This window comes from Daphnia pulicaria, chromosome 8 (assembly GCF_021234035.1).
Source record: "Daphnia pulicaria isolate SC F1-1A chromosome 8, SC_F0-13Bv2, whole genome shotgun sequence".
NCBI lineage: Eukaryota > Metazoa > Arthropoda > Branchiopoda > Diplostraca > Daphniidae > Daphnia > Daphnia pulicaria.
In genome coordinates this window covers 10,991,398-11,003,155 of record NC_060920.1, presented here as the reverse complement: position 1 = coordinate 11,003,155, position 11,758 = coordinate 10,991,398, and the positions used below count along the sequence as shown (strand labels likewise).

General features: G+C 44.3%; 1 protein-coding gene and 2 long non-coding RNA genes across 3 annotated transcripts; 1 reads left to right on the top strand and 2 right to left on the bottom strand.

The window, feature by feature from the left end:
- Positions 1 to 1,492: 1,492 nt before the first annotated feature.
- Positions 1,493 to 3,429, top strand: LOC124311631. Its single transcript, XR_006910050.1, has 4 exons — positions 1,493 to 1,654; positions 1,773 to 1,902; positions 2,053 to 2,420; positions 2,534 to 3,429. It is a non-coding gene; the product is annotated as an uncharacterized LOC124311631 (long non-coding RNA).
- A 1,441-nt stretch (positions 3,430 to 4,870) lies between these two features.
- Positions 4,871 to 8,305, bottom strand: LOC124311947. The gene has a single exon (XM_046776314.1). The coding sequence runs from the start codon at positions 8,303 to 8,305 to the stop codon at positions 4,871 to 4,873; it is 3,435 nt and encodes a 1,144-aa protein (XP_046632270.1).
- Positions 8,306 to 9,436: 1,131 nt separating this feature from the next.
- Positions 9,437 to 11,482, bottom strand: LOC124311703. The gene is made up of 6 exons (XR_006910150.1): positions 11,330 to 11,482; positions 10,971 to 11,269; positions 10,787 to 10,890; positions 10,614 to 10,721; positions 10,358 to 10,549; positions 9,437 to 9,483 (listed from the first exon to the last, which is right to left on the bottom strand). It is a non-coding gene; the product is annotated as an uncharacterized LOC124311703 (long non-coding RNA).
- Positions 11,483 to 11,758: the final 276 nt, after the last annotated feature.

Here is an 11,758-nt window from a genome sequence, read left to right as displayed (position 1 = left end):
AAAACTAAAAGCCGCACAGCAACGAGAAAAAAGAATAAAAGAGCGTGAAAAGGTAAAGAAAAAAAAAAAAAGTTTTGAGTTACCTTTTAGCTATTTCAAATTAAAATAGTTTGTTATATATTTTACTTTTTTTTAGATTAACATGTTAGTAAATCACCAATTGAAAAGCAAAATTGTGAAGCTGATGGCCGGCCAACTTAATGCGCAGATTGCAGACCTTACTGATCAGAGGTAATAAGCTAGATACAAAATTAGTTGAACAAATCCCTTGAAAAATATATTGAAACTAACTTATCTTAGTTACAAAATTTCCTTATTATATTTAAAATATTTATGTTTATGTGAAAAAATTATTGATAAATTATTTTTTTTTACAGGAAGAGTAATAATAAAAACCTGTAGGCCTATCACCAAGCGAAAGGCGGTGCTAAATTCAAAATTCGATATAGCACGCGGAATGACCTATGATGACGGATTCTTAAAGCAATGCATACAGCCTAAGCAAACGAGCACCATTGCCTATAAGTTCATTTCTATAAGTTCGGAAGGCCTTCTTCCGTTGCCTTCAATTAGGACTCAAATTCGGAAAATGTTAAACAAATCTGCTAATCATAATGTTTAAGCTGATGGTGATATACAAGTGACAATAATTTCAGGTCCATCAGCCAACAACCTGGAAAATGTGGAAACAAAATGAACTGTTTAAAAATGTAAATTACAGGAAAGGAAAATAAAAACGAAATCCTATGATTTGATACTAAGGGGTAAGATGATCTTTTATGTAATAATATACAAGATTTTTTCACAAAGCTCTAACAAGACAGATTTGCTTGGTGAATGGTGGTGTGTTACGCTTTCACTAAAAGATCGCAGATTGGATCGACAATATTTCACAAATTTGACCGTTCTGCTGGGTAATTGTACGTTGTTGCATGTCTCAGTGTCTTTGGCTTATTGGTATGTACTGCGACTAGCATGTCAAATCTATTAGACGTTAATTTAGTTTTTGTTGCTATTTCAACTTCATTCAATTTTTCCTGGAATTCCAACTTATTGATTTAGTTGGAAAAATAGTTTTTGCATCTTGGCACTTTTTTCTCATTTGACATGTCTCTGTAAGTTCGCATTGTATAATCATCAATGGGGCTTTTTCATGTGAATGTACAGTTTCCGTGCAAGATACTGTACATAGTAGTTGACTTCCCTCGAGAAACATTACGTAAAACTGGCATGTGTTGGTTTAGAGGTTGGGTGAGAACGACACGTGTTTCAACATTGTCAATCAGGTACAATAGCCGAAAGGGTTGTCTATTTGGTTTTCATTTTGATATTGGTTTTTGTAGACCCATCCCCAGCAACGTCACTTGCAGAAGGAAAGGCCAGTTTGCATTTCAATCGAAGGTCATGAAGATCATTTCGTAAAACGTGTCATGCAGTGGTGTAGAGGTTGGGTGAGAACGGGACCTTTTGCATCATTATCAAGAAGGTAAAATAACCGCAAGGCTTAAGAGGAAGGGTGAGAAAAAGTCGTATAAAAGGCGAGAGAAAAGTTGACAGGGATCAGTCGAGCGACTATCTCTGACACGGTAACATCTGTAGTGCACTCTCTGCAATCAGCTCTAAGCTATTTGCTATTATCAGTTCTCAATCATGGGTAAATTATCTGTTGTTACATGGGGTTATGTATTAATTTCCATGTTTTTTTTTCTCTTCGTCAATATGATAGTTTATTTATGCATATTAATTTTTTAATTATTATATTAATCGTCTAGTCGTATATAAGGACAAAGAAAAGGCGAAAGAAATCCAATTCGAGTGACCATCTCCGATACGCCAGAGCTGCAGTGCGCCATTCGTCACCAACTGCATCCTTCGTCGTGTTACCACAGTTTTCAATCATGGGTAGATATTCTTTTTACATGTATCATTCCAGTGTTAAATAAAGGTAAAAAGTTTCTATAGAGTTGTGAATCAACTCTACGTTCTTTCTAGATGTGTTAATATACCAGTACCATGATTGAATTTTGATTTTTGAACTTATTAATTGTCTAGTTAATTATGGCGTTGTGCTGCCGTTGGGTATCGTATCGTTGATGGCTGGATCAATTACTGGTGTATCGATGTCTCCTGGGTATGACGGGTACCAAAGCAAAACACTGCCGTGCCGTCTAACTATTTAGCATCTACTTCCGATTCTCCAGCTTATTACACTGCAGCTCTCAAGTGCTCCACCACCAATGCCCCAGAGTATTACACCACAGCTCATGTTGCCCTGAGCTACTCCACTGAATACTCGAAGTATTATTCTTCCCCGAGCGACACTACCAAAGGATCGAGTACTACGTCGAGGTTCCCGAGTACTACATCACCAAGGCACCGGAGTACAAAAACGGTCGAATACTACACAGAAGCAATCACAGGTAAATATTGTTTTAGTTTTTCATGGAAATGTGAATGAACTCTATTTTTTTTTTACAATTGCCAATATGCCAGTTATAGTTGCATTTTAATGTTCAAATTATGTGTTGTCTAGTAAACTATGGATTCGTGCTGGTGCGAGTGTTGTAACGTTGAAGGCTGGATCGATCACTGGTCTGCCGATTTCTCCTGGGTATGGTGGGCATCAACAACAAGATACGCAACAACCGTTTACTGCACTGAGGCCTCAAAGTGCTACACCACCAAGGCTTCAGATTATAACACTACAGTTTATGTTGATCCGAGCTACTACGCAGAAGCTCCGAAGAATTTTTCTTCCCCGAACTTTCACTACCTTCAACAAAACGCCGCCTCCTTACTAAACAACAACGTCAACACCTTCTTACTATACGAAGGCCTCCAAGTATTACGCCATAAAGGCTCTTGAGTATTAAACTCCAACCTAAGATGTTCCAAAAACTATAATAATGCAATGCACTGTTCTGTTACCAGCTACTATACCGAAGATTGAACTTGTTACACCACCGAAGTTTTCAAGTACTTTTCTACAACCTACGTTGCCCCAGCTTACATCACGAAGTCAACTGACTAGTACACCACGAAGGCATTGGAGTAGTACACCACGAAGGCACTGGTATGTTAAACCGAGGCTCCAGTTTACTACACTACAACCTACGCTGCTCAAAAATACTACACTGATTTCAAAGTACTACACCACGAAGGCACTGAAGTATTACACTATTACTTACGCTACTACCACCTGCTACACTGAAGCTCCGAAAGCAGTACTACTCTGCCCCGAGTTCCTACTCCACTAAGGCAGCCGAATATTACACCCTGAACGATTCCGCAATTTTCTACATGGAATTTCCTAAATACTAGAGCCGACATTTCTACTTGAGGTTACTTATATTTCGTTGATTATCATGGTCAATGGTCACTGGGAATTAATTCTGAAACTTTAATGAAGAAATAAAAATTTTTAACGCGGGTATTTCTGTTGTAAGACTTGTCAGTATCTTCGTGCTTGTCAACATGACGACAGGTTCTATTGGTGTTGGATTTCCTCAAGGCCTGTATACCGCGTTGTGAATTGTTTGTTTAATTTTTTAGGTGACTACTATCTTAGTCACTCTGCATACGGACATGTTCTTGTGGTTCGACGATGAAGTTTCAAGGGTAAGTTACGAAAAAAACTTGTAACTGTTGATTTTTCAAATCTTAAAAACTTGTGAAGAAAGTGGCTGCCCTTTTAATAAATGAAAGACTTTGAAGTTGAGAAATCTATTGTTAAAATTCCTTTAACACACTTGATGTAAACTAAGAGACAATGAACAAATAACTTATAAAAAGAATTGTGTTATATTGTCCCACCTCCACCCACAATTCCACCACATTTTACAGTCACATACATACACAGTTTACACACATACAATTAAGTTAACCCATTGGCTGCCACGCCATACAACCCGTAGGTTGCTCTCTACTACTCTACGCGCCACGTCTTAAGGATCCATGACCAAAGTGGAACTTGTCATTGCTGTCAAGTCCGGGCGGACACGGTGACAGGAGAATCCATCACCGCATCGACAAGGGGGAAGTCCCTATAGTGCTTTGCCTTAACAGGCGCCTTGCGGCAAGTTTTGGGCTGGTGCGACTTTCCGACCCCGCGGCATGAAAACCACGAGACCGAACAGCGCACGCAGCCCGTGCTAAGGAGCAAGGGGGAGGACAAAGGCGTGGCAGACAACGGGTTAACTAACACTAACACAAACATATTACCAACAACAAATGATGATCCACGCTGACATTTTGGAGATACCGGCGATGTTTTGGTGTCCATCTTCTCGACGTCTCTTCTGCATTACCTGATTAAAGAGAAAACAATTCTTATTTAGTGACATGCCAATAAAAGTTACATAATACAGATAGAAACAAAAATTATCAGGTTTTTTTAGCTCAAAGATTTAAATATGCAATTTTTTAAAGTTTAAATTAAGCTTGCAATGTTGAGAACTGTAAACAGAACAAAGCTCACTTGCTAGTCTTTTTTTAAAAAATCCGGAAGTATACCGGAAGTGACCACAGCGCCTCAACCATTGAGCTGTCGTCAGATTAAACCACATATTCGTGATCTCCATGAAATTTGGGGTAGATTAGGTGTGATTTTAACGAAATCCAAATTTTGGCCAAAATCGAGAATTTTCCTGAGACATAGAACTGTATTTCACGACGGCGTGACAAAGACATATCATTATAAAAGAGTAGTAGATGTACGATGGGGAATTTCAATTGACTAGGCGAAGGTAGACGAGAGATGGAACAATGGAAATAATATGCAGAGCGATGAAAAACGAGATATAAAACACTACGATGCAACGATACAGAACAATTTCATGCAGTACATGCCATATAATTACAAGCAAATCCATTAAGGAGCCGGAATATTGGCTTCCTGGTCATCCCCATGTCCGTGGATGTGGCGATGAATGATGGAGACAGATCCCTGGATGGCCATCAGACGGCACTTCCTCCGGAGGCGGCGCCAAGGAGCCGGGGGGATGTTGAGGGCGACGGCCACTGCGTTGTTTGAGGGGAGCCAGGATCCCAAGGCGCCAATAACGAAGGGCAGAGTTAACCCCAGGCAGCTGTATTTCTCTATTTTTCTGGCATGGCCAGCGTCGAGGGACTCGGGAGCGTCGAAGGTGATGGTGAGATCAATTATTGTTGGTGGGTCGGTCGAGGGGATGACTATGTCCGGCCTCAGGGTTGAGCCAGGGAAGACTCTGTTGACAGACGCTGCATGGCCGGCCCTGGTGATGGTTTTCACAATTTCCGCCAGCACGAGGTCGTGTCGGCGGCCAATGGCCGGAAGATTACTGCGGCAGTGGCTTGTTACGTGTGAGGTAGTCTCGGCATCAACCTTGCATCTCCTGCACTTGGTGTTGGGAGCAGAGCAACCAGGATTCCCGAGGAGCGGAAGCAGGCCGAGGCGGCTCTTGTGGATGAGATTCCACTCGTTGAATGAGAGGCAGGTCCGATGAGATGAGAGGCGGGCAACGTCGTTAGATGGGTCGAGTAGAAGCCCCCTTGCTACCCTGCCCTGATGCAAGGCATTTGTGAGGGAGATTGTCCAGCGTTTCCGGATGACTGAGCGGAGGCCCCTTACAGCTTTCAGCGAGAGGCAGGAGACGTCGTCGGCGATCACTTTGGTCGATTCATCGCCGGATACATCGATCCTAACTTCAAGTCTTCGTGCTGATTTCCTGGCACGGGACCAGGTATTGGAGCCACACTTGTAGAAACGGGTGTCGTGGAGTCCGCCTTCTACCGAGCCAGAGAGGTAGTTAGAGAGGGGCAGCGGATCAGGCGGCTTGCCGTTGAATCCCCTGGAGATGTTTTGGCTGAGCTGGGCTCTGGCAGTGAGGCGGACCACCGGATCGTTGCTATCGAGGAGTTGAGTGGCACGAGCGATGATCCAGATGTCCGAATCTTTTGCCAGTTGAGAGGCACCTAAGCCGCCAGCCCTGCGATCGGAATAGAGGAAGCCGTTATGAGCAGTGTGGGGGACGTTGGAGACAAATCTAAGAAATTCAGAGCAGCGAGCGTCCATCTCGCCCAGGAAGCCACGAAGGACCCGCCCTGTGGCAAGATGATGAGAGAGAGACGGAAGTAGGTGGGCTCTGAACACTTCCAATTTTTGCCAGGGCGCCAGATCACAGTCAGCTAGCTTGGTTAGCTTGTCAGGCAGATCGGAGACGGGGCGGAAGGTGAGACGAGTTCCGAGAGGGACCCCAAGATAACTCTCAGTTTCGCCCTCCTCCAGTCCCCGTAGAGACGTGCCATGTATGGTTAGGTGTGTGGAGTGTGTTGCCTTTCCTTTCGAAATTGCTAGGAAGGAACATTTCCCAACGTTGAACCGGAGTCCAAGTTTGGCCGCCACCACAAGCATAGCGTCGAGAACGGGCTGGAGCTGTTCCGGGGTAGTGCCGATGAGAGAGACGTCGTCTGCGTAGGCTGTGGCTTTCAGCATGGAGCAAAAAAGGGGAAAGCCAGAGTTGGAAGGGGCCTTTGCGCAACGGATGAGTGGTTCAGCTGCCAGGTTGAAGATAATGGAACTGAGGCCATCACCTTGTCGGACACCAGAAGTGGGATGAACGGTGATAAGTTCTCGGCCAACCACAAACTGGAAGATGCTGTCGGTGTAGATGTCGGAGAGGAGGTCTCGCAGCACAGTCGGAATCGGGAGGGACGCGAATAGCTGGTGGAGAAAGTCGTGGGGGAGCGAACCGAAGGCATTGGCAAGATCCAGCCAACAGATGGTGAGGTTGCTCTTCTTCAGTTTCGCCTCCTCAATGGCCGACTCCAGAAGCATGGTGTGTTCCTGGATCCCATGCACCCCAGGAAGAAAGCCTTTTTGCTCCGGTGAGAGCCAGTCGCAGTTGGACGCCACTGTGGTAAGGCGAGTGGCGATGGAGCTGGAGAAGAGCTTGTAGATGGTGGAGAGGAGCGAGATGGGCCGGAAATTGGCGTAGTCGTCCGGAGAGCCTTTCTTGTACACCGGAATGGTGCGGGCAGATTTCCAGCAAGTCGGGATGCCGTATAACCAAACCGCGGCGTACAGAACCTCCAGCAGCCGTCCAGACGGGTCAAGACGTTGAATATCTTTGTATTCGACTCCATCGGCCCCGGGAGAGGTGTTAGATGCCCTTTTGAGCTTGTAGGCAATTTCCTGTCTCGAAGGTGGTAAGGAGAGCAAGGAAAGATCATCATCCGAAGGAGGTGTCCAAAGGCACTCGTCGTACGCGGCTCTAGCTACCAGGATGTCATCTGGAGGAGGTCGGGGCTTCTCATAGGTGGTCTTGAGGAAGAGAGTTGCAGCTTCAGACGAGCCAGTGTAGCTCTGTGAAGTTTCCCCCAGCACTTTGCGGACAGCTCGCTTGGGATATCTCTTGAAAAGAGCCTGAAGTTTGCTGGCGGCCGCCCATCGCTTGGCGTTGTTTTTGCGGCGAACCCGCTGCTGCTGTCTGGACTGCTGCCTGTGTGGAATGGAGCCAGGAGGGGTCGTCTGAGGGATGCGTGGAGGACGGGTGGCCTCGCTGCTAGGTGTGTCTTCCTTCAATGTGAGAGCGTGCCAGTTAGTAGCAAGATCAGAGGCAATCGTGTCCAGCTCAGTCCTGGAGGAGCAGTTCAGGATTGTTGGGGCCCAGCGCTCATAAAAGAGGTCGGCGGGAGATAAAGCATCTTCATCTTCGAGCACTCCGCCGTCCAGGTCGTCGAATGATGACTCAAATGAAGAACTGGATGCGTCGGAGAACGGAGGAGGCGTGGTATCTGACGGAAAGAGTGGAGATGGAAGTGCCAGATGTTGATCATCTAGGTCTCCATGGGAGACGCGTGTAGGCTGAACGATTGAAGGTGGTCTAGGAGATCGACTGGTCGGTGTCGAAAAGGGCCGAGCTTGTGGAGGAGAAAGAGCCGGAAGTGAAACGTTGACGCCTGCAATGCATGCTGTTTGAGTGACGGTGGAAGGAGCAGGATCCCGGCGGGGCCTGCCAAAGCGTGCCGTGGGGGGAGAGCAGCCTGAGTGTGGTGATGGGATCCATGAATCGTCCCTCGTCTTGCGAGTAGAAGTGTCATCAGGCGTCTCGTAGTAGGTTGGCGCAGGAGTCTGAGCAGGTGTAGTCCTAACAGTATCCAAAGAGGCACAGTTAGCCGCCCCAGCCAGGGCACCATTCCTGCTGGCCTGTTTAGCAGCCGCACGGGCAATGACAGAAGGGTAGCAGCGGTTGGAGCAAAACTTCTTCTTGTCGTTGTGGCAGATGAAGGTATTTCTGCAGGCACTGTTGCCACAGGCTTTCTCCATGTCGACGGATAGGCGGATGGCCAGAGGCTGCCCCGATTCGGTGAAGTAGAGTCGGAGTAGAAGAGTCGGTGTAGTAGAGTCGGTGTAGTAGAGTCGGTGAAGTAGAGTCGGTGTAGTAGAATCGGTGTAGTGGAGTCGGTGTAGTAGAATCGATGTGGTCGAAGAGAGCTGTAAATGGAGAGGCGGCTGGCGCCCAGATGATCAGTAGATAGTAAAATTCTTAAAATTTAGCTTGCCCGAGGAATAAAATAAAATATGATGATGTGATGATGAAGGGAGCATCGAGAGACTCCGTAAGTTAAAGTTAAAGTGGCTTTATTCCTAGATGCCAAGTGTCATTCCTGCATGCCCCGGTGGCAGCTGCCATCTAGTGGCGTTGTTGGAGTGCTGGATGGAGGCCACCTGGTGGAGAAAGTTGAAAACTCGGGCCGTAGCGTGGAGCAGAAATCAGAATTAGCAAATTCAGATGTATGAGAGGATGGCTGGGTCAGCTCCGACGAGAATCAACAATGGCGTGGTTTGTTCATGCAGAGAAGATGATGAGCAAGCAATGTAAGAAACTTGCCCATGAGTTGAGTCCAGTGGAGCAGTATCAGCCGGGGCAGCAGTGCAGTCGCAGTCGGAGCAGCGGTGAAGTAATAGCCTCGGTGTAGTAATGGGGCGGCCAAGAATAGTCGGAGCACCGTAGAAAGATTGCTGGGCAGCGGAGTAGTGTTTTGCACGGCAAACAGGTGTAAGGCGCAAAACAGTTGGAAGGACCTCTAGCGGAAGAAAGTTGGAGCTTGGGCCTGGGCGTTGGGATAATTTTCTCCCTGCCACATTTCACCCAGAAGCCAATCGCAGATCACAACAGACGAAATTCCAAGGTGATGATGGACGCCAGTCTAACTTCTACTTCACTTCCAGCTTCTACACTCTAGTGCTTTGCCTTAACAGGCGCCTTGCGGCAAGTTTTGGGCTGGTGCGACTTTCCGACCCCGCGGCATGAAAACCACGAGACCGAACAGCGCACGCAGCCCGTGCTAAGGAGCAAGGGGGAGGACAAAGGCGTGGCAGACAACGGGTTAACTAACACTAACACAAACATATTACCAACAACAAATGATGATCCACGCTGACATTTTGGAGATACCGGCGATGTTTTGGTGTCCATCTTCTCGACGTCTCTTCTGCATTACCTGATTAAAGAGAAAACAATTCTTATTTAGTGACATGCCAATAAAAGTTACATAATACAGATAGAAACAAAAATTATCAGGTTTTTTTAGCTCAAAGATTTAAATATGCAATTTTTTAAAGTTTAAATTAAGCTTGCAATGTTGAGAACTGTAAACAGAACAAAGCTCACTTGCTAGTCTTTTTTTAAAAAATCCGGAAGTATACCGGAAGTGACCACAGCGCCTCAACCATTGAGCTGTCGTCAGATTAAACCACATATTCGTGATCTCCATGAAATTTGGGGTAGATTAGGTGTGATTTTAACGAAATCCAAATTTTGGCCAAAATCGAGAATTTTCCTGAACTATAGTTCAGGATAATTCTCAAAACCGGAAGTACGCGTAGGTACAAATAAAAACATGAACTTTACCACAAATTTGACGAGGATCACGAATATGTGGTTGTTTTGTGCTTCGAATGAATATTTACTGAACTACTGACTGAAATGAGAAAACCGGAAGTAGAAAAAAAAACACATTATCAAAAATCTAACAAGTGAGCTTTGTTGCTGGAATAGCAATCGTCAGTATTCACTAATTATTTCAACAAAATAACTGTCGTTTAATGTTTAAAAAGATGTTCAAAGTAACGGAAATTGAATGTTTTGACAGCTAAAAATTATCGAAAAGCCATCTAGCGTTAGAAAAAAGAAACGCAAAAGTAAAAATTATCGAAAAGCCATGTAGCGTTAGAAAAAAGAAACGCCCAAGTAAAACTTCGTTTGCGCGTAAGAAGGCCCTGATTTTGGTAAGTATTACACACTTACACAGACAGAGTTTAACGCAACTAGACTATTAATAGATAACCTACGAAAATAAGTCAATTGTTGGGTACCTTGGCATAATCCCGTGGTGAGTAACTGCAGGTGTGTAACAGCGGACGGAAGCGATCGCTGAAGTGTTCCAACTCGTCGGTGAAGTGAAGTAAGACAAGTTGTGTAGCAGCAAAAAGAGGTGAAGCTAGATGAGCGTACGTCGGGAAGGTAAGGATGGAGCAGAACGTTGGTGGAAGTCCCTCTTACATGTTCTGTAAAAAAAAATGTACTACATTAAAGAAAATATAAAAATTAGTAAAGCATATCGATCTTTACCTTTAGTCCTTTTCCTTTACAAAGAAGCACACTGTAATTTTCATGATAAAAAACCATAAAAATGGAAATCACAGCAACCAACAGCATAACCCCTCATGTCGAGATTTCCTGTTGGTAAAGAAAGTGTCATGAAGTGTTGCAGTAGCATGGTGATAGGTGATATTGATGCTTACCTTTATCAAACAGGTGATGAATTTAGTAAGGCATCAAGCAGATCTGGAACATGTATGCATACACATGGCATTATTCATGTCACACTCTTCATGTCACGGAAACTCTAAGTAGCAATGGGACAAGGAAATTCACTACATTATTTACAAGTTTACACAAATTTACCTATGAGAAATTAAACTCTACCTATCTCTCAGCTGGGTTGCCTTCTAAACAGAAGTAGAATCAGCCATAACAAAAACATGCTGTTGCAGGTTACACCACCAAAATTGCGAGATTCAGAAAAGATCCTATGGTTGATGATACCTATGTTACATGAGAAATCTAAATTGTAATGGTCTGGTAGCAGTAATGGGGAATTACCTGATCTCAGCAGATTTGTATTCCACTGTATGTGGGCTTCAAACATTATTTTTAGGCTGTTATGATGAGTCTATATGATGGAAAGCGACTGAGCGCTTGTTGGGATGACTGACAGTATGCATCTAGAATTTGAAGAAATAAGTTAGTAGAGCAAAAATTAAGGAAATTAGATCAAGATAAACCTGCATAAGTTACGAAGTTCAGTTTGGTTTTCGAAATCACAGGAATATAAGTATAAATTAGCTACAATTTGTTTCGGCCATTTTGCCGGGTTTCACGATGTGAGAACAACAAGAGCGACACTGGCGACATCTAGTGATCGGTTTTGAATCTTAAGTTAGTTGCACAGTCATTCATTGTAGCAAGGTACCCAAAGGGATGCTTTTGATTTTTTCCATTTTTAAAAAAATTCAAAATAGCATATGACATATAAAAGTTTGGAAAAAAAAATTATATTATATCAACAAATTGGTTTTTTTTTTAAAGCTTAGTTCAAATTAAAATACCTAGTGATACGCTACACCTTAGTCAGTTAGACGTTAGTCTCTAAGTATTTTAAAATGTTTCCAAATTTTTGTTTCCTCAGCACTCTGAATTCCAGCCAAGACTGA